This window comes from Platalea leucorodia (assembly GCF_965183815.1).
Source record: "Platalea leucorodia genome assembly, chromosome: 4".
NCBI lineage: Eukaryota > Metazoa > Chordata > Aves > Pelecaniformes > Threskiornithidae > Platalea > Platalea leucorodia.
In genome coordinates, this window is record NC_138826.1 from 4,095,535 (window position 1) to 4,121,299 (window position 25,765).

At 39.3% G+C, this 25,765-nt stretch overlaps 2 protein-coding genes across 8 annotated transcripts in view; one reads left to right on the forward strand and one right to left on the reverse strand.

Moving 5' to 3' along the window:
* On the reverse strand, window positions 1-11,058 carry BCCIP (BRCA2 and CDKN1A interacting protein). Its single transcript, XM_082309628.1, has 7 exons — window positions 10,868-11,058; window positions 7,606-7,680; window positions 6,845-6,925; window positions 5,589-5,684; window positions 4,862-5,049; window positions 3,392-3,569; window positions 1-398 (listed from the first exon to the last, which is right to left on the reverse strand). Exons 1-7 carry the CDS (start codon window positions 10,991-10,993, stop codon window positions 228-230), a joined length of 915 nt encoding a protein of 304 aa, XP_082165754.1. The 5' UTR covers window positions 10,994-11,058; the 3' UTR covers window positions 1-227.
* UROS (uroporphyrinogen III synthase) overlaps window positions 11,035-25,765 on the forward strand; it is a 21,962-nt gene continuing 7,231 nt past the window's right edge. Inside the window, exons 1-7 of one of the 7 annotated variants that reach the window (XM_082309633.1) lie at window positions 11,039-11,103; window positions 11,475-11,713; window positions 17,078-17,167; window positions 17,932-18,015; window positions 19,007-19,103; window positions 21,006-21,080; window positions 22,316-22,390. In XM_082309633.1, the coding sequence (XP_082165759.1) occupies window positions 17,105-17,167; window positions 17,932-18,015; window positions 19,007-19,103; window positions 21,006-21,080; window positions 22,316-22,390 (394 nt within the window). In that variant the 5' untranslated portion in view covers window positions 11,039-11,103; window positions 11,475-11,713; window positions 17,078-17,104. Of the gene's footprint in view, window positions 11,265-11,474; window positions 11,714-17,077; window positions 17,168-17,931; window positions 18,016-19,006; window positions 19,104-21,005; window positions 21,081-22,315; window positions 22,391-25,765 lie in introns of all 7 variants that reach the window. The other 6 variants (XM_082309632.1, XM_082309631.1, XM_082309634.1 and 3 more) reach the window with 6 other exon arrangements.

The window sequence follows — 25,765 nt, forward strand, 5'->3', positions numbered from 1 at the left end:
GGTTTTTATTGACTCCTTCATGATGATACCAAAGTATAACAAGATACAATATTTAAAAATATTAATTTGCTGGATATTTTCAGTTGTACCACCTACTTGTCTTCTAAGTGTACAGGGGAAGCATTTGAGCAGTACAAAACCATTAACTCAATAGCAGTCTTCTGAAAATATCGTGAAGTCATAGCTCTGCATGGCTGCTTTATAAAAAATGGTGTTTATAGGAAAGTTCAGAGTGACAGATAGTCTTTGAGTTTATCCATAATTACATTAATTCCACCAGCTGGAACTATCATAACAGTCCGCAAAGGTTTCATTGGTACGTCATCAAAGGACCATCTGCCGCCCAAACAGGTGTCACTTTCCTCTTGCACAGAGTAGCTGAACTTCAGAAGGGCTTTCTAAACAACAGAAATAAATGCATAAGGATTAATTTTTTTAATTAGCATGAATTACGAATTTAATATTATTAAATATAAAAAATTTTAATTAGCATGAAGCACGAATACATCATCTAAACAAAGTAAAAATAATGACCCTATTATGCACATGCTTATTAAGAAGTTATTTTCATCCCTCTCAGAAGGTCCACCAAAAAACCTACAAGAGAATCTACTACTAAGTATTTTAAACTATTTGCTTTTCATGGAATTTATATAATTCATATTCAATTCTAAAATGATTGCTATCATTCTTCAAATAGGTAGGTGTCCATAATGTGTATTATTTCTTTTCAGTGATATATAGTGCATACAGATAGAACAGTCCTTTTTTATTAGCTTTCCCAGACAAAATCCCTGATGGATAAGAAAAATTTACCTAACAAATGTTTCCAGTTCTCACACAAGTCAGATCAAGAAATATGAACTGAACTCCAAAGTAGAAAAACTTATCTAACCTCTTCCCTTTGCAGGGAAAGTTAAGATCCAGTCTCCTTTTAGGATTGCTATTTACTAACAGTATCTCCAGGTTGTAAATTTAATTTTGGAAGAATCATCAAATTAATTGAGTGGCTTTGCTCAAGAACAAACAATTTGAGCAATGGAGGCCCTAAACCTTTAATCAATTCCAAGTCTGGTTATAATAGAGCTTTTCTTCTGCTCCCTCAATAACATTTTAAGGAACAGAATAAAGCACAGGGAACTGACAAGCACAAAAAGGCTTCTCTCTGTTTTATATGGCTCTAAGTGTCTGCCTCGCCGCATTTCATACTACTTTATGGCAATCTAATTAACATTATGTGTGATTAGGGAGGATATACACTCCAACACTAATTTAACACATATACATTATTAAGTACAGAGACCCACTTAATCTAATATCCTCCATGATGTTTAAAATGAATTTGTTAAAAACACTAGAAAGACCGTTAAAAAGAAAAGCATGTTCAGTTTGAGTCTGTCAGCTTGAGTTGGAAATTATTGCAATTTAGATAAAAGCACACAATTAGTCTTTAAAATGCCACTCCAAATAATAAAACAGAGATAAATACAAAATAGGCCTTCTAGAACATAACACCCCTGGACACACGGGCATCACAGGCTTCTCCCCTTCAGTTTTTCAATAACGTTTACAAAGAGTTCAAGTTCAGTTGGTAAAGCTGCTGGGGCAGAAACACAAAAAGAAAATCCCAAACTTGTTACTGCACAGAGGCTACGACAGTATTCCCTATAGCTAACAATGAATTCACCCGCTTACATTTTTCTTCCAAGAAATAAAATTACAGCCATATCATAGCCTCTAACAGCGAACATCATGAATGACTACAACCAGAAGCCTTTGCCATTAACCATACGATGCATGTGCAAGTACTTTATCCTGTAGACACGGCCAGAAATGAAAAATAATGGGCTCTTGACAAAGCAGTAATATTGTAGAATAATATTTTTTAAAGCTTTGGAAAAAAAAATAAAGAACAATGAAAAATTCTTTGCATTTCAAAGTACATTTTAAATTTCATTTCCTGCATCTTCCCCTCTCCTGATTTGGCTTGGGACCAGCAGAATTGTTTAGACAGGTTGCCTTAGGAAATAGGAAGTAATATTTTCATCTCAGTTTTTTAACACTGTTTGTTTACTAATATACTTGTCCTAAGTAGAATAGAGACAGAAAAGGGAAGTGATAAGTATTTGTTTGGATCTCCAGAAGTTTTTTATTCTGAGCTTTTTTTGAAAATAACAGGTATCCAAAGGAAACAGATAAATCAGCTTTCTACATAATACCAACAACAACAACACAAATGCAGAGCTTTGCATCTGTTAAGTTTCTTAGGAAGAGATCTCGGAGAAATGCATTTAACTACATTATCAAATCTAAATAAAGCCTCAACAGCTGTTTTTTCTGACACAGGACAGAGGCAAGAAAAAGAGATCTGTGTATCTAACATGCATTGCAGATGCTGATCGAGACTCTAACAAGAGAGATTCCTCTGCATTTTTTTGAATCTTTATTCTTCTAAGTGTTTAAAGCTGTGACACATGATTAAGTTAGAGCACCCTTGCAAGCTACCACCAGTTGTTTGAGCTGCCACTCTTAAACACCACTCGTGATGTAAATCACGTTAGCTTGAATCTCACTGACAGGTATTCAAGCTAACCTGCACTTCCTGCGACTCGCACACCCGCAGTCAGTCTCCTCCGTTCAGCTGACACCGCAATTTAACAAGTCTTTCACATTTCTTATTATTCAGATTAAAGAAGACAACTGCACTGTTCTAAAACAAGAGGAATTTCAAACTTCTGTAAACTCAGAAGGCCTGGAACATGCTGCTAAATTCAATATCCAGATTTATTACCATTTTTTCATCCTAAAAATGTGGACATTCCATGACAGTATTTCAACAATCTGACAATTATTACATTCAATTCAATACTCATATAGCAATGCTGAAGAGAAAGAGATAAGTTTGTTAATTCTCTGAGACCAAGGCACTGGCTTCAAGACAAAGTAACACCTGATCTTTCCCCTAAAGTCTCTGCTTATTTCAGGTGTTTTTTGCATTTTTCCGCTATCCTCATAGCACTGGAGACCCTATCAGGTAGCAATGCTGCCACAGGCAGTCTACGCCATATCATCTTATAGTCAGGTTAATTGTCACCTGATACAAATAACATATTAGTAAATTCATGCCAATACAGAGGATTAATTTAATAATTTGGACTTATGGATGGCACACCTCTCCATGATTCTCTAAACACATAGGTGTTGTGTTCAATACACAAAAATAACTTGCTTGCTCACCTCTCGACACTACTCTAAAAAAAGCTGGATTTAATTGAAAAGATATGTGACCATATCTTTTTAAAAGCCCCCCTTAAATTTAAGGTGAAACACCTTTTTTGCTGATACGTAAAGAAAAATAAAGATTTTAAATTAAAAGAATCACATATGTTACCTCATAAAAGAATTCTTCCTCTGCATTTGCAAACATTAATTCCTCCTTCTGCTGATTGCTCCCTTCCCTCCTCTTAGAATTGCTCTTTGCGGCTTCTGTAAAGGTCTTGCTGATAAGAAGATAGTAGTGGCACTTTCCACAAGGTTTGTTTGTCCTCTGCGCCTCAGTCAGCTCTTTCCTGAAGATAAATAAATGTTTACACACACAATTTAAACTCTCAGCAAGTGTTTAAGTAAACCTTATAACGTATTAGTACAGAAAGGATATTCACATTGCAGCCTATTCTTTTACCAGTGCCTCAGGAAGTAAATTTTGCATACACATCCCTACTACTTAAACATAGTATTTGCACTTTTAAACAATAAAAATATGGATGTCTTTCCACACCTCACAATATAACCCTTTTTTCCCCAGAAACTTGATCACAGTAGAGACTCTGTGAAATGATTCTAAGTGCAACCCTCCTGAAAATACATCACATTACCACTTCCGTGAGGAACTATAACTGAAAAGCCAGAAGATACTCTTGCCCACCCTTGTGTTAAACATGTGGTCACTGCAACACTCCAAAACCTTTAAGACAAAGAGGCTGAGACCTGAATTTGAGTGGTGACAAGTGCTGTGCTAGCGGTAAACCTCAAAGCCAGGCCTTCAAGCACCTCAGTTCTTTCTTTAAAAACCTTTCTGACCAACCCTATCAACATGTTTTCTTTCATATCAAAGTAGTAATTTCTTAAAGGTCTATTTTACTGTTTAAATGAGCCATGACAGCCGTCAACTTAATCTGACTTCTAATCTCACCTCACACAAGAGAAAAGAAAAAGAAAAAAAAAAATCTTCCTTTGATTACTGGAGTTCCTTATCCAACATAACCTCCTGGCTCTCAGCATGGCACTAAAACAATATAACGCTGTATCTCAGCAGATTCATTTACTTACTGTCACCCAGCCTATGATACAAATCCATGAAATGACAGAGAACAACCAGCACCTAACCTGCTTCACTCATTTACTTGAAACTAATCAAAACACTGCATATGGTTTTCATGGGCCAGAATTCATCCACCTCAGTCCGAATCTTCCATTAGAGCCAGACATTAACACGAGCAGAAACATCCTAGTTGCTCATCATCAGCATGCTATAAAAAAGTTCTCATTTTTAAATTTTCCTAGATCAATATGAAAATAATCTGCAATAGAAAGATAAAATACAATATACACACAGCTATTTCTGCAGTAGAACAGCACATATTCTTAAATGATTTCCTCTATCCTAGAGTTTGAAAGCCTAAAATTACAAAAAATATTAAAAAATTAACTAGAGACCTTGTATGACATGAAAATACTTCTTTCTGTTCATGTCTTACTGTAGTATCACCTGTCTTAACATAGTTCTATATATGTAAGATTTCTGAAAAAATATGAAAAGTACTATTCAACATTATGTCAAAAAAACCCCAAACAAACTTACTGAAGCTGCTGGTGCATGGGCAGAGCAATCTGTGGTGGTACATTAATGAATCTTTCACTTAGTAGAAGACCCACAGGCTTAGTATCGTCATTTAGGAGCTTATTTAGTTGTTCAACTACATGCTGTTCACAGCTCTTCTCACACCGACTCAGAATCAGCTCTTTGATTTGTTCAGCACACTGTGTACCCTAGAATCAAAAGGTATATTTTCTTTACATTATAGAATAACTATTTACACCAGAAAACCTTGAATGTGAACTTCAAGGGAATATTCTACAGGCCTATTGGCAATTTCCTTAAGCGGTCTCTAAAGCACTGTAGAGTTTCTCTGAAATTATTTACCAACCCTGAAGCTGAGGGCAAACAAAGGTTCTCAACTGACAGGAACGCAGCTAGGAGGTGCAACACCAGTACGCTCAACAGGAAAACTCAGAAGCTGCGAAAGATGAAAGTGAAGAATACAAGAAGCCGACAGTTCAGTTACCCTGGAACTACTTATTAGACCTCGTTTTAACTCTCTGTTCCACTCTTTGCTTTATGTTTGACCTTCAGCAAGTTACGCAGGACTAAATCCAAAAGAAAGCTAAGTGATGTGCAACTTTTAAGACCATAGTCCTCCATGGTGGAATTCAAAATCCTGATCTGGCTGTCTAGGCTTGTTATACAGGCAGAAAAGCAGGACACAGTCTCACTTATTACTGTCTAGATGTTAATGAGGAATACCAACCTTCCTTTCCGTTAAGTTTAAGCAGCTTATAAAACCAAAGACTTCATCATCATCCTCATCGTCGTCATCACTACTGTCTTCTTGGACTTCTGCTTGCTATTCAGTGAAAGAAAAAGTAACAACTTATATTGACATTCTATTTCCACTCTCTGCAGCAAGAAATGTTTTTCTTTCCAGAAGATGCTCGGCATATGACAACCATCTAGGTAATCCGTACAAACATACAACCTACAAATTCTGGTTATGGTTATGAAAGTGACGCATCATTGAATGTCTCTGTGTGCTTAGAGCCAGCTATATAGAGAGCCAGCTATACAGAGAGCCAGGTCATGTATCTTCTACAGCAGAAGCTTTTGAAAGGCACTAAAATTTGATAGCTCACATATAATAAGCAGCATCTCGGTACAAGAGACGGCAATATCTTAAGCAAAACCAATTTTCTTCACTTTCTAACGTAGGGAAATAAACCTGCAAAGTCTTAAAAACCATAGAGCAATAGAGCTTTGATAAGAGTGTGAAACAAAAAGCTCAACAAAACTCCGCAATAAAACTTGGGGAAAGAACTGGGGGTCATGCAGTTGTAATATAAGGATCATATTAAACTTGGGCAGAAAAACTGTTGGCACAGGACAAAAAGGGAAAGTATAGCAATGATACCATGCAACATGGTAAAACAGCACAACTGTGTCGTGGGGGCAGCTTGTTTGGGTTTGAAAGCAACGTGGCCATGACATCTTGAGCACTATACAGTACCGAACAGCTTCCTTAGCCAGCAGTAACTCAGGAGCCTCTGCAGAGTGCTCCACTGCCATAGCAGAAGTTGTTCAGGACTCATTTTGGGATCCCTTCCTATGCCCAAAGAACCCTGCACAAAAGGAAACTGCATGCGGGATATTTTTGGTCTATATCTCTGTACATCCTCAGAATGTAGGGAAATCGCAAGGTCCTATTCCTTATGGAGACGGTAATAAATTTCTCCACAGCATTTACAGCATTATGACTCTACTATAACAAAATTCAGGTAGAAAAGTGAAGCACCTTCCATATGTAAAAAGAAATCAACAAAATAATCAATCAAATTCCTTGTTTGGTTGAAAGTAGGCACGGAAAATTTCAGCTCCCATAGAATTATTCTCAAAGCAAAAAAGCAAGAAAGCATATAAATCACAAAGACAGGATCCCCTTCTGAAAGTCTGTTATGTCATTTCAACATGAAAAGTATTGTACTTCATTTACAAACGTAAATTTTGTCTTACCTTGATGATGCTTCCAATATGATTCTGTTGTATTAATATATCAGTTAATTCAGCAGTGTTAACAGGTGCTTTGAGAAACAACTGGAAAATAAGAAACAAGTAGTAAGAAGTTTTAGGCCTGATGAGGTATCATAGGCCACTTAGTAGAAAATAAAGTCAGTAATTTCTCTAAGTTGTTATGCAACACTGTTCCATTTTTAATTTCCATTTAGTGAGTTTGTTTAGTTAACTTCCTTCAACACAATACTATAAAGACTAAAAATCAGCTTCTTGAAGCGCCTGCTCCTCGACCCTCCACAAGCTGGCATTTTGCATACCTGGTATCCGTTTGAGTTTGGTAAGATCTGAACGCTTGCTGAGCATAGCTTTACAACAGAAACAGCCAAAAGAAGACGGGAAGCTGCCATGTTGAACAGACACATTACTTGTTTGTCTGGTTTTTAAGGGCTGTAATTTACAAAAAAAAAACCTCCAGGAAGCTGATTAACATTGAAGGAGGTTTTTCTGGGGAGCAACTAACACAATGAAGATGGAAAGATTATACACACTGTGGAAGAACAGCCCTACAGTTCATTGGGTAAAGTTCTTGAAACCATGGTTTAGGAGACACATGTTCACTGTGGCTGTAATTAATCTGCATGAGCTGAAGCACAGTAGAACTATGAATCAATACAAATAATGTGAACAGATGACTTTGCATAACTCTTTAGATATTATTTATTAAGGGACATATCAACCAAGCTAACAAGAAGACAAAGTACCTGTTGTAGTAACTTCTTTATCCCATTATAGTCATTGTCTGATATGGAATGTGCTTCGAATTCAATATTCACCTCCTATGAAGAAGTAAAATAGAGAATATCAAACATACTGGCAAGAAACTATATCAAAACAAAGCTAAACTATAAGAAACTTGAAGACAAGTAATGGTCAACATCAGAAATGGAACTTACTTCCATATTTCAGTAATCTCGGCAATTGTTACAGGTTCTTCTGTAATCTTTAAAGAGCATCTGTGAAAGTAACTTTTTAGAACTAACTTACAAATTGTGTTGTGAACAAACCTTTAATGCTTTGTTCCTGCAGTCTGGTTCACACAATTATGTTTACTGTAGCCACATAGACTCTTACTGTAGAGAGGTTTGATCCAGGCAGTTAAACTCTTAAAACTGCAGGATTAGAGTGTAACGCCTTGGCTAAAGATGAAGATTGCTGCAGACATTTAAATAATTACATCCCAAACCATACTTCTGCTATTTCCTCTAATCCTAATGGTATCATTAACCCCACTCTGGAAGTCTGCTCAGTAGGCACATGATGAGACCCAGTCACAGCAAAAACTGAACGTGAACTCCTGCTTCTCTTTCCAGAACAAATGCTGCGTGCCGACCAAATGTTTTTACTGGTATTCTATATTAATAGCACTGCCTGCCAAGGTTGCCTTGCCTACCTATTCTTCCGTGAACCACTGTTCAAGACCAAACAAAATTACTTTGCCTTTTGATTGTCAATTTGGATTCCACCTTCTGAACAATCTACACAACTGAACCTTACTTTTGTTACCAGTTAAGGCTCCTAATGCTCTCCAGTCCCATACTGAGGTCATGGTCTTTATTGTCCACTGGGAGACCAGCCTTAAAGGCCTGTTTCCAATGTAGAAAACAGGTATAGAACCACTTGGGGGGGTAATAAAAATCAGGAGACATGCTCAGATATTCTTCTATGGTCTAGTAAAGCAAGGAAGCTCTATAGAGGCAACTGAGAGCACATTATTTACCTATATAAGAAAACAGATTGTATCTTTGGTATATACAGCATTCACTCCTGGCATCCAGGAACTTTTTGACTGCTTTAAAATTCAAGGATTTTACTGAATGATTAAGCCAGTAAATTCTGCACAAAACACAGTTTACAGTGGTTCTGAATGTTGTGCAAATCACAGCCATAAAACTGATATAAACCCCAGGAGCACTAGATGTTCTAACGCTGGTTTTGCTTCATGGCTTTTCCACTACCCAAAATAACAGCCTGGTATGAGGGAGTTTACAAACCCTTCATCTTTCATCCATTAAAAAAAAAAAAAGGGGGCAAATAAAGACTCATCATATATTGTCCTGCCTTGTTACTGTGCACTTATTCTCTTCCCCTCGCATTGCATCCAAAGCAAAGCAAGAGCCCACAGAGCAAGCTGTTTTCTGCAACAATACTCTGCTACATACAAAAATACAGCAGCAAGCAGCAACCGGGCCCCATTTTGCGATTGTGTTGCTGTTCTCAGATTGACAGAACGAACACATGCTCTGTCATATGAAGGAAATATCTGCATAAAGGAAAAGACTGTCCTTTTTCCACCTGAAGCAGAAAGAGGTGACGGGAGAGGCTAGCACGGCAAAAATAAAAATGCTGAGAATTACAGAGAAACAAACACCCTTTAAGTACACGATTGTGCAAATTTCTAAGTTTGCACAGTTATAAATGTTCAGTACATTTCTTTAATATTAGCAATGCACACCTTGATGTCTTATACAAGAATTGAGGGAAACTCAATATATCTTTGCATCAAGACTTCCAAACTGAAACCGATGTAATAGTGACATATCATCCTCAAAACCTGGACTACTAAATTAAGCATTATAGTGCAAATTTTCTCCAGTGCACAAACAACTGCAACTAAAACACAGTAACGCACAGCAGCGCAGGATGCACAGAAGCCATCCTCAAAACCCTTGTCACTGAAGACTCAAGAAACTTCATCCACAAACACCACAATAAAAACCACTGTCCTACCTACATTATGCAGGAATGCTGAGCACTTTAAAAAAAAAGGAAAAAAAAAAAAGGATTATTGCCATTAGCTTTGATTTCATAGTGTCTGGACACTGGTACAAGTTTACAGTTCCACTATCAGTTTACAAACACTAAACAGTACACAAAATACTAGCGGTGCTATTCAAGAAATTTTCATAAATGTATGTGAGGTCAAACTAAGCCATTTACCATGTGTGCCACGTTAAACGTGCTTTTCCATCGTGTTAGTATGACCGATGACACAATTAAACCTACACTTTTTATAGTGACAGTTTTTTAAAAAAGGTACTTTTTTTAATTTGCTAACAAGCTAACTAGGACCTCATCTAAGAAATAGAAAGGAAGTGAAATTCTAATGTAAACAATGTTAGCAAAATATTTAATGTGAAACGTACAAGGTTAAAACACATGGATAGTTCTGTTTTTTAACCCTTTAAGTCCTGTTAAAATGACAGATTGCCTTGTCATTCTAAGATTTTAATAAGAGTTCAAAGTCAGTGCCTATTTCTTTCTTTCCTAGAAAGGGGAGGCTCCCTCAGTGTTGTGTTTCACAACCAAATACATTTTCACATATGTCCAGGTGCAGATATATACAGGGGGAGAGAACTCAGAAAAGAAATTAAAATTTTATTTCCATGAGGTCTGGTGGTTTTTCTTCTTTTTCTTCCCCCGCTTTCTTATACAAAAAGGAAACTAAACCAAATCTTCTGCGCTGGAACCTTTATTTTGAAGTGGCTGCGTCCAGTCCCACGCAACAACAGACATGGACAGGCTACGTGCGAGGGCCAAGTCTGTACAACTGACTGTGGCCTCGGGGACTCCAACGTTAAAAAAAAGGAAGAAAACAAAAAAATATAAGACTCTCAACTACAATTACCTGAGTACACTCTACATCACCGATTACCGACATAGGCCAACATGTCACCTACGCCTTACCACAGCAACCCGACCCGCGGGTGGCGGGCAAGGGGCTCCACAGGGGGACAACCTCCCTCCTCAACCGCTCCCAGTCTCGGCTTCGTGAGCCCGCTCGTTTCTATCGTTTTACAACCGATTTTAGTCACAGTGGATCCAGAGGGGAGGGGAAGGCCGCGGAGGAGGGCAGGGGATGGCGGTGAGGCGGGCACCGAGGCCCCGGCAGGGGAGGGCGGGCGCAGGCCCCGCACGCTGCGTGAAGGCCGCGGGCGCCGGAGGGGCCCCGCTCCCCCCGCTCACCTCATCGATCCTCTCCTCCTCCTCCTCCTCAGAGTCCGACTCCGGCTCCGACCCCGACTCCGGCTCCGAGCCGCTCTCCCCGGCGGGGGGCTGGGGCTGTGCCCGCCGCTTGGCCGGCGTGGCCATGCTGCCGCGGCGCGCAGGCGCTCGGCAGCCGGAAGGCCGCGGCGGAGGGAGCGGCTTCAGGCAGGCGCGGTGCCCGCTCGGGGCGGCCCGGCTGCCGGCCCTGCGCCGAGGTGAGGGCCGGGGTGGGCCGGGCTCCTCAGCAGGGCCCGGGGCGGGGAGCCGTGGTCCCGGTCGGGCCGGGGCAGAGCGGGGTGCGGGCTTGCAGTGGGGCAGCACCGCCTCCGCCTGTGCGGTGACGGCGGCAGAGCTCTCCGGGCGGGAATTGGGGTACGTCGTGCCTGTCCGCGGGGAGTCGCAGGGAGAGGCTGCGTTAAACCGCGAAGGGGCGAGGGTCCCGGGGAGGGCAGCCGGGCCCGCCGGGGCGTGTGGGGAGCGGGGGGGGGACACACGTCCCGGCCGCCCCTCTCCTCGCTCCTGAAACACCCGGGATTCCCTCTTTGTGCTGCTGGTGTCACCTGCTTTAAAAGAAATCGTGTTCTAGGAGAGTCATCCGGACTCTGCCAGGACTCAAAATGCCCTTGAGAAGGATCCGTGGGAGTGTGGGGTGTCAGTTGTCGCAGCCCCCTGCCCCGCTGAAGCACCCTCTGTCCAAGGCAAGCCAAAAAATCGCCCCCCGCGACGAATGTCCTCACGCTTCATCTGCCCTCAGCGCCCCTGTTCTCGGCCGGCTTCTGTCGAACCCGTCGCTGGTGAAGAAAGCCAGACAGAGGCTGAAATAAAGTACGGGGGCCTGTACGTCTGTCCTGAGCACCTATGACATTAGCCAAATTATTGAAAGCCAAATTAAAAAAAGGAATCAAGTGCTTACTGCTTACTTAAAAAAATTAACTCCCAGTCTAGTTATAGATAATTCCAGACAAACAAACAGAAAAGGCAGTGAGGTAGAATACGGTAAACACAATGTAAATGTGATTTTTATAAAAATATCGATCAGGAAAATGTGTTGAAAAATCCTAAGCAGTAAAAGTGTGGAAGTGGCCATTAATGTTTGAGCTCATTCACGCTCATTCACGTTCCATTTAAGCCTTCGTGTCTGGTTAATGAAGAAAGGTAGATGTTAAGGAGGTCATTGGCAGAAGAGGCTTGGGCGTTTGCTGTTGCCAGCCAGAAGAAATGCAAGGTGCACAGGGCCTGGGATGTAATTTTGGCTTTATAAATACAATCCAAATAGGTTAGAATTTGCCTGTCTCTTTCAAGTATCAAATGTGTCTGTGTTTATTTTTTTATCATTTTTTGAGGGCTGTGTCTGCTCTGGGAGCATTTAGGTCATTGCCAAAATATGCATACTGATGCACAGGGAAAAAATACAGTGTGGAGAAAGATGTATTGGCAAAGCCCTTTACTGCTGCGGTAAAACTGCCTCTGTGGGGATGCAATCTGCATCTATATACAGTTTTCCATTTTTTTTTTGAAACTATATCCGTCAAGAATGACACTAATGACTAACATTGCATTTGGTAAAAATCCATGATGTAGTCGAAAGGTCCGAGTCCTTTGCTGCTCCTCTGGATTGCCATGCCAAAGAACTAGTTTTGTTGTTGAGTTCTGTGACATAGACACCCAAATAGCAGGAAATATTCTCAAATCTTTTTTTGTTGTTGGTACTTGGTGATATATGTATGACGTTATCTGTGAATTTGGTAGATTTCTGAACCATACTTCATGGCAGCCTTACAAGTAGGCTTTTTTCCATCTCTGGTTATTAAACCCATCTAATCATAGTAAAAGAATATTGGTAAGAAATGCGTAGCATCAAAAATCCTAGCCCAGGGATTTTTAGAGTTTTTTTTTTAAATCATACCTCAATAGTGTCTTATAATTCATCTCCATTTATGTTTATGATGGAACAGACGATTCCCTTTGCACTTGGCAATCAAATCTTACTGTGTGACCCATACAGTTGCTTATAATCGGAATAATATTAGAAAAGTTTAATACATTTTGCAGCTCTTGGCGTCACTTAGCAGCAAGAAACAGAAGGACCCATGTATTTCTTTTTACAAGCTGTCCTCTGTATTAAAGATAGTTCACAATTAGTTTAGGGACAGCTTTTGAAATGAAAGTTGAGTGACCCACAGAGATGTTCTTTCTGTACAAAGTTTGATGTAAAAAGTCTGAAAAGTTGTTTTTTTTAATATGACAGAGTATTGCTCATTTTTACTGTACTTATATCAGGGATACACATCTTCATCAGCTTTATATTTTAATGGAAGGCACAGGGATGTTGAATTTTACTGTGTGATGCAGTGAATGGGAAGCATTTCAATTATGTCTGTAAGCATAATATTCCGCATATACAGTGTGACCTAAAATTACCCTTCTAAATTAAGTAAGGTGGGCTTAAAGTTAAGTAAGGTGGGCTTAAAGTTAAGTAAGGTGGACTCAGAGAAATCTCACCAAGCTGGTTTTAGCCTTCAGTCATGATGTAATGCCTCAGACACTCCAGTCGCTCTTGTAGTTTGTTATCAGAGCTAATTGGGTGGTTCCCGAACCTCAGACTGACTAATACAAGTTTTTCTTCATCTTTGTGTCTGTGTGCTCAAGAAGGAAAATCTGTTGGCCTCTTATTAGCTGTTTGCAAGCCTAATGGGTTTTAAATGGTATTTTTTTAAGATTTGAAGAGCAATCTTTACAGGGTTGTTATGGGTGCTCAGGCAAACAAAGTGCTTGTTTAGTGAGCCAAAAGTGGGTGGCCAGCATCATCCTATGAACAAAGACTTGGCAGGGTAAAACTTATTAAGGTTATTCGTACACATTGTCTTTTCCAGATGTAGATTGAGCACTGCTGGACTCTGCTAAGTCCATTCATTGTTTGAAACAGAACCTTTATGGTGGTTTAGAAGTTTGTGCATACCTCTCTTGATTAAATATATGATATATATTTTATCTATAAATTACTTCTTATATAAGATATCTAAAATATCTAAAATATATATTTGTATTGTAAGTATTTCCCTCCGAATACATCAAAAATTACCAAAGGTGCTGTCTTGTTTATGTGCTTTCTTGTAATGCTCTTTGATTCAATAGGAATGTTTGTCGGGGTTCTTGACTCTGCGTGTATTTAGCAGAAAGCTAGCTCTTTGGAAAACTGTATTTCAGTCATTTGTGGAGCACTCCTTAGTAACATCTCAAGGACACAAGTAAACCATTAAAAAATTTCTCTTACCATTCCCAGTGCAGTGGGACCCTCGCATCATTGCAGCAAGTCATAAAAACTTGTCTGTTTTTTCCCCACAAAAAAAGAATCCATCATGGAGTTTTAACTCCTTCACCCTTCGAATGTATATTGGCATATTTTTGGTTTGAAAACGTGCTCGTGTGCTTGTCCCTCGTTGGGATCTTGTCTGCCTTCGCTCCTGCCTGCCTGTGAAGGTGGCATTTTGCCCCAAATGACCGTGACGTGGTGGCGGAGCACACTCGCTAAGGCACTGAGCGTGGGTGGGTGGCACCCATAGTGTTGGATGGGACGGCCTGGCAGTTGGAAGTGGGTATGTTCCACCAGTTTTCATTTGGTCACACCTGCCTCCAAATCTGTGTGAACCTGTGTGAACTGCACAGGCGGAAAGAACAGAACGGTCTGAGAGGTTGATGGCTGCGGAAAAAGAGACCAATTTTTTCAGCAGCAAACCCAAAAGCAGTCAGAGGGTAGTTGCACATCAAAATACCTGTTATTCATGAATGCACAAACTTACAGATTCCCTAGGTCAAATTTGTCTTCTGGGGGACACTTGCAGCCCCTTTTTGGAGTCGATAAATGAGCTGCCTTCTGGCAGAATTGAAAATAAGCCAGTGGCTTCTCGGAGCGCCAGGGCTGTGCAGTCTTGCTCTTTTTACAAGTGAGCCAGATGGCTGAGTCCAAAATACAGCTTGTATGATTTCTTTGTAGAGGAGACAGCTAGGTAATTGCATCTTGCAGTAGTTCATGATATTTTATGACTTTGTAATTATTCTTTGGTTTCAGTATGTATTTTGTATGCAGGATCTAAACAAAATAATTCATTTGATTATCCTAAGTCACCTTGTTAAGCATGGATGTTTACCCGTTTCTTATTGTTATTCATTACTTGACACAGTAATAAGGCATAGGATGGGAAGTTAATACGGTTCTAACTACCTAAAGTAAATTAATTAGAAATCTGCTTTCCCTGGGTGTACCTGAATTAACTCTGTCATATCATCTGGGGGTTTTAGTACAACACTTTTGGAAATTGCTCTTTCCAGAAAGTATTATTTTCTTGTGTTATACAGCTTGGAAGGACTTTTATTTTTTTCCTTACCTTCACACTTTGATGACTTCGTAATGTTATTAAGCGTTACGTATTTTGGAAATAGGAAGGTGTGGTAGGTTAGAGTTAACATCATTTTTCTTGGTGCTGTTAGACTTTAAGAGCACAGGTAGAAATGTAACTGTATTGTACTTAGAGCATAAGCACTGAAGGTAGAGTTATAGTAAAGAGTGTTAGTAACTTCAGTATCAGAACAACAGTCTGTACTACAAAGAACTGTGCAAACTAGATTTTTACAAGAATTTTTAAAGTAAAGACTGTTACAGTGTTAAAGTGACTGAGAAAAGTCGCTTAGCCCTGCCTCCTTCAAGCTACTAGCAACTGGATCTTCCAGAGCATGTGGGAGTCTGCCTCTTGAAAGCTATGGATGGGATCTACTTTGACGTTTGCTCTAGTTTGAAATCAGCAAGAATTACAATTTTTGACAATACGTCCCTTCACAAAGTTCTTGTTTCTCCTTCTATGTGTGCTTTTAGTCATTCCCTTTGCCTTAACTGGCCTTGGTATTTCAGAACTGCAAAGCCCTACCCGTTCCTGTTGTGTCAATTTTGAGTGCTCGAAGTCTTGTGGAAATGAGCATTTCTGTGTCTAACGGTAGGACGATCAGAATCAAACACCTGAATTATGAAACCACATTTTAAAACCTATATTAAAAAAATGAAGTTTAAAATCCACAAAATTAATGTAGTATCGCAGTCGGATATTGAGTTCCTTTGGGTGCCCTGTTCACCACCTGCATTTTGCAGTGCTTCTGGCTGTAAACGAATGTGTGACGCTGAGCTCTGGCTACTTGTACCAGATCATGCTCTGTCCACTGTTGTCTGAAGCTGCCTTTCCTCTTTTCATTTTTGTCTGAACAGGTTTTTTTGTCTTTGATGAAGTTTTGAGGATTTCAATGCATGTCATTCAAATGAATAAAATTTAAGATGTTCTGTACATTTGAATATTCATAATTATTCATTTTAAAGAGAATTTGCTAGTGTGTAATCTATCAGGAAAGTAACCCACAGATGATTAAGGTAAATGTGCAGTTAGAGAATGGATTTCTGTTTGTTTGTGTTATTGCATTTGTTTACTTTGATGCTTGGTATATTTACTTACGTGTTATAACAGGCTTTGAATTCAGCACCAAAGTCAACTTCTCAGGAGCTGAGAACTATCATCTTCCATTTTAATGGCAGAATATATTTTTTCAGTCTTGCTTTGTTTGCTATGGATATATCAAATAAGGCATATGAATACTAGATATATTCAGATGCATAAATGTGTGTATATGTTTGTATTTTTTAAAAAAAATTGAAACGCTGCCCTGCACATGTTTTCCCCCATGAAAAGGGTTAGACCCCAAATGCATCAAATTACATCACTTGATACATAAGCCCTTGCGTACTCGCTATGATGAGCATAGGGAGGAAACCAGCATGGAAAGGGATAGAATAAGTTTTTATAGATAGGAGCTTATTATGTTGCTGAACGTGACTACGTTGTAGGGGTTGTTGCTTCTTCTACAAAATATTCTCCTTTAAAATGTATTCTCCTTTAAAATGTATTCTCCTTGGTGACTTTCATTATAGTTTCTCCCTTAAGCGGTATTATCTAAAGACAGCAGGTTATTTGTTGGTCTTATCAGGGTGGATATTCATGCCCAGAGAATGTACGTTAAGTGCTTACTCATTGTAGAGAGAGCAGCGCAACTGTTAGCAACCCAGTGTCTTTGAAGCTGAGCTATTAAAGTCACTGTTCAGCAGAAAGTCCTCTAGATCTAATTTAGATAAATTCCATTATTGTATTTCAGAGTTCTTTTGCAGTTATTTGGTAAACAATGAAGGTTCTGTTGCTGAAGGATCCCAAAGACAAAGATTCAGGACAAGATCCGTATATTAAAGTGAGTAAACTTTAAAAAAAGTAAACGATTCTGTCACTTCACTATTTAATAGTCTCATGCGTTCAGCAAGATAGATTGATATAACTGTTTCAAGTGAAAAACGTGCTTAATCAAAATTAGGAGTGCATGTCTGAAGTTATGCTAAGAAAAAAAAGTATGCTAGAAAATTTGCTGTTACTGAAAAAATTATTTTAGTTATGGGGCATTCGTATTGAATTCACCATTAAAGCTCTCAGCAAAGTACTGATATTAAAACAATTTCATTTTAATTAATTAATATTGATTATGTTCATATGGATAGAATTAAGATTACAAGAAATGTTAGTAGTCTTACTGGGAATGTAATGTGAAAAAGAGGTTACCTGTTGCTCTCGTCCCTTCTGCTGTTGCCTGTAGTCATGTGAGTAGGTCTTACTTGTAAGAGCAGTTCTATCGGCTTTAAAGAATTACAGAGACACACAAGAATATTTGCAGGACGAGGTGATCGTTTGTCACTTAGGGACTTGAGAGTGACATGCTGGTGTATACTGTAACTATTCAGTAGCTATGTAGGAGGCCTCAGTTCCCCACAGCTGTTTAGTATTATGTTATAATACTAAATAACTAACAAAACCAAACTAGATTCACCAGTAAAAGCAAATAAGATGCCTTTGTATTTTACTTTAGTAAAAAGAAATATTTGTGCTGACTTAGTCAATTCTTTGAAAAAGAAAAAACTACTGTTTGCAATCTGTTTCAAGAGCTCTAAACCTTTTTCTTCCTAGGAATTAGGATTATACGGAATTGAAGCAACTTTGATTCCAGTTTTGTCATTTGAATTCATATCTCTTGAAAGCTTATTTGAAAAGGTAAGTTCTGAATTATTTCAGTTGTCTTATTTTCAACAGAATTTAGGCCATGGTTGCCAAGATGCCATGTCTTACCTTGATTGAATAACGCCGTTTCTGGTACACCTCTTTTTGTGTTTCCACAGACACAGTTGCATACAATACAGTAGTGTATACAACATCGAGTATGTTGCCCATACTTTTTAAAGAATTAAGTTGGTCAGATAGAGTTCACATTTAGGCTGATGGACCATAGATAGTCACAGGTATTGGGGCATTTTGTCACAACAAAAAATTAGGAGATTGTAGTGACAACTAAAGGTTGCCTGAGGTTCACCCTTACATTGTACTGAAATTGTGTACTGCATCTCCTGGTTACATGGAATAAAATTCCAGAATCGCTGTTCTCTTTCTACTCTTTCTTCAATGTATATATTTCGTTTTAAAATGTTGAAAAGGTTTTCCGAGGGAGGTTCCCTTTATTGGCAATCTCCAACAGCACTGCACTTCGTTAGGTGTTTGAATGTATCATGAGCTGCATTTACAAGTGATCCAAGAACATTTTTCCTTTTTTCGTACTGATCTTTGAGAGCCCGTTAGTAATCTTAACTGTTCTTTGAGGAGGCAGGGGGCAGGGAGCTGTCGGGGTAGTACCCTCTGTGTTACTACTTCGTTCTCTTGTATGAATTTGTAAGTACCTCATACGTCGTTCGCCCATCCGTCCAGCTCATTTCAGTGACAGGAATCCTTCTCCATTCCTCCAGATTCTCAGAATTAGTATAGTCTGTGCAAGTTTTGTTCTGAACTTGAGATTTGTTATACATTTCTCTTATAAATACTCTGGTACTGATTGTAATGAAATATTTGCCCGTTTCAGTTTCAGACATTTATTGAAGCTGTTCTGTTCTTCACAAGATTATAAAGAATTGATCAACTTATTTTTTTAATTTATTTACTGATTTTTTATTGACTCTTTTTTTTATTTACTTTTAAATTTACTTTTTGTAAGTAGCTCTCTCATCCAGAATGTTACGGAGGCCTAGTTTTTACCAGTCCAAGAGCATTAGAAGCCATCAAGATATGTTTAAAAGAGAACAGTAAAAATGAAGGTAAGTGCGTGTTTATATTCCTTGGTCTTTCTGTTTCAGTATTTTGTGAAGTTTGTATTTCACCCGTGCGTAGGTGTTTGGAGCATGCCTTTTTTAAAAAAGCTTTATCTCATAGTTCTTTTGGCATCATAAAGGCGTCATGCTAAACTGAGCTTTTAAGGATTGGGTTTTCTGAGCTTACACTGTTGTTAAAAATGAAAGGAAAGAGCTTTTGGTGCGAATTACTAATTAGTGTGAGTTTTTTCAGTTGTGGTTATCTCATGCATAAGGAATATTTTGCTGTAGTGCCTAGTTTTGCTTACTAACTACTTTCTTCCCTTAAAGAGGGGAGCACGTTATAGAAACTGGCCACTGCTACTTTTGTGCCTATATAATTCATACGAAGTCTTACAGAAAAAGAGATTTCTCTGTCTTGAATGTAAAATTTCTCAAGTGAATTATGTATTAGCTAAAAAGCAGTGAAGAAATGGTGATACATAAAAGCCAACAGATTAGTTTTAAGAATCCTGCAGAGTGCGAAATAGAAATTACTATACCAATGATCTGTCAAATCCTTGTAAACTCTTCTAAATTCTTACGCTAAGTCATAAGAGTCCCCATCCCTGGAGGTCTTTAAAAGCCGGGGAGACGTGGCGCTTAGGGCCATGGTTTAGTGGTGGCCTTGGCAGTGCTGGGTTAGCGGTTGGACCTGATGAGCTTAAAGGTCTTTTCCAACCTAAACGATTCGATGATTCTATGATTCTATTCTTTAACTTCTGGCTTTGAGTTTCTGTGTTCACTTAAATTGTTTGATTACTTTATCTGCTCCATATTTGGGATGTGGTCGTACTTGTCAATGTACAGCGAGTGAGGTTACACTCTTGAGGGAGCAGTAAATACACTGAGACTGTTCGTTTATTTTAACATTTTCAACAGCAGAGGACTATATTTTAGGATTTTTGGTCAAATGTAATCTCTTATCTAGAGTTCATCCCTAATCTTGATTAGGAATTTTGGGAGCTGCTGAAATATATATTTTAATCAATAAAATGAATCTTTAGTTCCTATTTGGGTTCCTTTCAAAAGTAATAAACCCTTATCTTTTTCCTTCTTTAGAATAGTTTCCTCTGATTTTTTTTTTTTTACTGTTGTAGTTTCTATTTCTAATTTTTTCCCCAAGAATACTACAAAGGAACTCAGTATCCTATGCTGTATTGTTTTAAGACAAGATAGTAAAAGACTTAGTGTTTTTGACCCATTAGGATTTCAGGCATAGGGATCGGGTAGCTGGAACCAAGAGGTGTAATCTATAACCTGCTTACTGCCTGAAGGAGGAGAACCATTGCCTGGCAGTTTTATTTTGGTCTCTAGTACATTTTATTTCTGAGCTGATAACTTATTTTTCTATATTTTTCTTGTATAAGAAAGAGTTGCATTAACAGAGTATTGTAGTGCATGGATATAGATTTTTACCCTTTTATTTGTTGTCATAGAAGATTATACTTTGCCTAAGCCTTCAGTTTTAAACGACCAGTTTGTATGTCTAAATCTCCCTTTGTACTATGTGCTGTTTTCCTATGAGTTTTGATGCTCTTTTAAATTCTTAATGCCAAAATATAAATGAATATTGCAAATCGCGTGCGATCTGGCATAGGGCAAGTGTGCATTAAAAATGCTACTTAACAAAAGCAGCTAAGAACTGTTTACTCAAATTAGGCTTTTAAAAACATGTTATGGACTGCTATTTACACAATGAAAAAATACATTAAAAATTCATTTTGTACATCCAGATTTGCTGAAATATGTAGTGGAGTATTAGTTGTTATTATTTTGCTTTATTTGTAGATTAAACAGAAGTCCAAGCACTCATTTAGCATTCATATTTTGTTGCCACATGCTTAAATTTGATTTAATGTTCTTCAGCCTGGTCAAAATCTCTTAAAGCAAGATGGAATACCAAACCGGCATACGTGGTAGGAAAAGCTACAGCTTCTCTAGGTAAGCGGGGGTTTAAAAAAAGATATCTTAGATAAATCTGTCTTGTAAGTACAATTTTTGGAGTATTAGCTGCTATTCAAGGGTGCTTAGGAAAAAATATCGCTAAGTTTTATAAATGGATAATTTTGAAAACAAGTAATGGTATGGACGTTAGAACAATATGCGCTTCATCTAAGGATCTAGGTTCTGGTTTTTCATTACTTTTATTGTAATGTGATGGTAACTACTTTAAAAATCTGGTCAAAAAAGAAAAAAAAAAACACGTTCTTAATTTACATGTGGGTTTTTTTCATTCACTTTGCAAATTAAATTGGATGAATGGGATTATAACATGGTTGTCTGAGATTGTACACAGTGTGATGCCCTTCGTTCCCTCGGTGTTCCTGTGAGGCATTTGCCAAACAGAAGTCAGCAGTATACATCCCGTTGTCGTCAGCGGCTTTATTTGTCTTGACACTGGTTTTAATCTGATGCAATACGTATTTTATGTGCATAACAAAAACGCAATACAGATTTTAGTTTATGAAAGCCTTTCTTGTTGTAAAATTGCATTGTAGCTTTAGCTTCCACTGAGCCACATAGGAAATATTATGAAAAGACTAACATGAGAGAATTTTAAAAGTCTTGATGTTTTTCTGCTTCTAGTCCGAAAATAATTTGGTAAGTACTGGCTACCTCTATAAAAAGCGTAGTTTTTCAGGCAGGCTGGTAACAACACTGGATCACCAGCTGGTGACACCTAACGAGCATCTTGAATCAATCAAGTCCCAAATTAGTTAACTTCTCAGGGATTCATCTTATCCCTACTTGCTTAAATAAGAGCAGTGTTGTACTCTCAGTTCCGATAGGATTTCAGCCTTCACTAGAAAGAACAGCGACACGCTCCTTGGGAAGCTAGCTGCAACCAAACCATGCCAGGAACGGCAGCCCGTTCAGCATAGTCAGACACTTTCACCGCTTCAGGTACAAGAGTTTAAAAAAAAAACCCTCCAAAACAGCCTAGCTATCCCCACAATTCTTCATTTGTACTTCTTTCATGTATGTCTTTCTAGAGCCAAAATCGAATTTTTCGTAGCACGTTACTACTTCAAGTGCTCTCATTTTTTTGCTTTTCAAAGAAGTATTTGTGTGTGGGGATCAAGTTGTGTCTCCCTTTCCAACCTATGTTTCTGTGACAGTAAATCTGAACTGTTCTCATGGATTTCAGTGTTTTTCTTTACTACTTTTGGTTATAGTGGAAGAAATTGGCCTTATTCCACAAGGAGAAAAGTCTGGAAATGCTGAAAAATTAGCTGAATATATTTGCTCAAGTAAGTATCTAAAATCTTCTGCTTCAATAAAGCTAATATACCTTCCATGGTTTCAGAATTTCCTATAAATAAAATCGAGTGTACGCTGAAGCAGAGAAGTACATACTGCATCTATCTCTTTTATGTATAACCCATGAATTCAGCTTTGGGGAATGTGGGTGATACCTCTAAAGGATCATGAAAAATACTTTGAAATACCTATACTAAATATTCATTTACATGATATCTCTGACTCTGTAATTGATTAATAATACTATATGACCCAGTAGACAAAGTATTTTTTTTTTTACTAAAAGATCAGAGCTGTAATGACTGGAAATTGCTGCTTAATCCTAAGATTTAAATGATTGTGACTGCGGGTGTGCTGGTTCTCTGTGAACTTTGGGTGACGTGACTTGCCTTGCTTCAAACCAGTTGATGCTGGGGATTTTTCACCATGCCGTAGTTCAGAGTGGATAAGGGGAACTCCTTTCCTCAGAACGAACGCGTGGTTTCAGAGGAATCTATTTTTCAGCACCAAAGGAGAGTGGTTTTGAAGAAGTTGCAGAAAGTGTTAGTTAAAATGATGGTTCACGTTCTGTTTAACCATTTGGTTATGGTTAAAGCTGTAACGCTGATCTGTTTGCTGCTTCTAGATGCATTACCAGATTGTTGGGTAATTTAAAAAGTCTAGTTAGTCTACTTTTTTTTTTTTTTTACTGTGATGTGTTAAAATTTCCAGTAGTAATAAGAAACATTCCTAGGCTTAGGGGCTGATTGGTTTTTCAGCGGATGGGTCAGTACAAGCTGTGAAAAAAGCGGCCGTGTTTTTGTGCAGCCTGGGTTGTAGAACTTGGGTGAAGAATGTCATAAGCAGGAGCTGCCAGCGCAGTGAGTTTGCCCTCAGAGCTTCTGACGGACGTGGCGGTGTTCCCGGGATCCGCGACTGAGGTGCGTCTGCCTTCAAAGCGTCCGTCTCAGTATCGGCTGGGAGGAAGAGTTAGTGAAAGAAGTCAGCGGATGAGTCCCGGGCTCTCTGAAACTCACTGCTAAAATAATCTCTGTACCGGGTGAAAATCACACCTAAGGTGCAGTATCTCACCGTGCAGCGTCCGCTGATTGAACAGAGAACCACCAACGCTTTGAAAAGCCGTGTCATTCAGCCGGTCAAGGTGAATAGCCAGCCTTTGGCTAACGCTAGTCAGAGAAACAAATGAGAATCTGCAATTATTCTAGATGGTGGATGAATTACTGTATCTGCTGGTTTAAAAGCCCTGCTGCTGACCACACTTTATGGATTTGCTGAATAAGGCGCTAGGTGCTTCAGTAGTGGAAATGATGTTAAGAACCCTGACGTGGGTTTTTTTGGCTGTTGTTAGGCGTAACATTAGATATGAAAGGGAGTGTTGATTAGCAAAGTCTGCGTAGTAGCAGAGATTTATAGGTAAAAGAAAAATTGATTGGAGCTGGCAAGTATTGTTTTTTTTATGGGCAGACTGCTCTGTAATTCATTGGCAAATAAAATATTTTAACTATAAGGAATATTTCATGATAAAAATGATAGTTGTCAACACAAGATTAAATAATAAATTCTGAAAATTAAAAATGAAATTTTCAACACAAAAATGCCATAAGTGAAGAATAACCCATGTCTACTCTTCAACAGATGTTTTAAAACAAAGACAGGTTTTAGCTGATTTCTCAGTGCTAGGAAATCTAGTTTCGGTAATGAATTAATGTTTGCCAGTTTGCAGAAGGAGTTCTTTTGAGAAGGAAGACAAGAAAAATACCTGTCTCTTCTGTTGTATGAATGTGAAAAAAACCCTAGGATCAGGTCTAAAGAAAACAGTCTGTCTAATACCAGGGGTGGAAAAATTCCTCCACGGTGAGCCTGTGACTGGCAGTTACTGCATTGTAACCTCTTCTTGGGTATTTACTCAGGCCAGGTGAGGATCATCCTGGCTCCTCCTCGTCCCTTAGGAGCTGCTTGGTTCACCGACCCCGTTACTTCTGACCGTGTTGGATCCCGTGGCTGTTTGCCTGCGTTGCCTGCACGCTCCTGCAGAGTTAGGAGCTGGCAGTCGCAGAGGGAGCTGGACAGGGAACAGCACTTTCTGGTGACAGCAGAGAAATTCAGTCCGGAGCCAGCAGCAGCTTCTGGTAGCCACCACAGGGCCAGAGAGATCTGTGTGTTTTACAGCCTTTTCCATGGAGTGTCCTGAGGGCAGTTTCTGCCCCTGCACTGGGCACTGGTGAGGCCGCCCCTCGAATGCTGTGCTCAGCGCTGGGCCCCGCACCCCAAGGCGGCCATGGAGGGGCTGGAGCGTGGCCAGAGCAGGGCAGCGAGGCTGGGGCAGGGGCTGGAGCACAAGGCTGGGGAGGAGCGGCTGGGGGAGCTGGGGGGGCTCAGCCTGGAGAAGAGGAGGCTGAGGGGAGCCCTCATCGCTCTCTGCAACGGCCTGAAAGGAGGCTGGAGCCGGGGGGGTCGGTCTCTGCTCCCCAGGAACAAGCGATGGGACGAGAGGGAACGGCCTCAAGCTGCGCCAGGGCAGGTTTGGGTTGGGTATTAGGAAAAACTTCTTCCCCCAAAGGGCTGTCAGGCCCTGGCACAGGCTGCCCAGGGCAGGGGCTGAGTCCCCATCCCTGGGGGGATTTAAAAGAAGGGTAGACGTGGTGCTTAGGGACATGGTTTAGTGGTGGGCTTGGCAGTGCTGGGTTAACGGTTGGACTCGATGATCTTAAGGGTCTTTTCCAACCTTAACGATTCTATGATTCTATACCTGAACACCCCCAGGCTGTTTAAATTAACACAATGCTACAGCACTTCCATTATCCTTGCAAAAATGACTGCCTTTGAATACCCTTCAGTTTTGATAACCCACCAGTGAATTTCTGTCGTTGGGGACTGCTTGTTGTTGATACGTATAGTCATACTCAGTGATTTATTGGATTGGGCATATTTATGCGCTCTCAATTTATCAAGTGGTGTGTAACAACCTCTGAAGTACAGATTAAATTACATCACGTTGCCTATTATGTATATATTTATTTTTGTTTACACATAAAATGATAAGTAAATGAAAAGAATGGCTCTAAATTTTTTATATCATTAGAATTTATTGTCAGAATAAAATCTGAAGCAATGATATTTCTTTTGTTATTCACCTTTTGTGCTTTGGTACCCACTCTAGCCTAAGTGATTGGGAAAATAAAGGAATTTACTCCTTAACAAGCTAGCTAGCTTTACTCTCTTTTCAAGGCAAGTTTTTTTTTTAGTTTTATTACAGTGTAACATTTGTGTTGGTTACCGAAGCAGGGGATACCATTAGGGCCAATGCTTGTTGCATTGCTTGGGCCTACTAAGGAGTTTTTCTGTGCTTTGTAAACACCAGTCAA

Excerpts from the sequence above, each read along its gene's own strand:
- BCCIP (XM_082309628.1), bottom strand. The coding sequence starts at position 10,993 with ATGGCCACGCCGGCCAAGCGGCGGGCACAGCCCCAGCCCCCCGCCGGG. Across the intron at positions 7,681-10,867 it reads AGGAGGAGAGGATCGATGAG|GAGGTGAATATTGAATTCGA; the intron begins GTGAGCGGGGGG and ends ACTTCTTCATAG. Across the intron at positions 399-3,391 it reads AGGAAGAATTCTTTTATGAG|AAAGCCCTTCTGAAGTTCAG; the intron begins GTAACATATGTG and ends TCTGTTGTTTAG.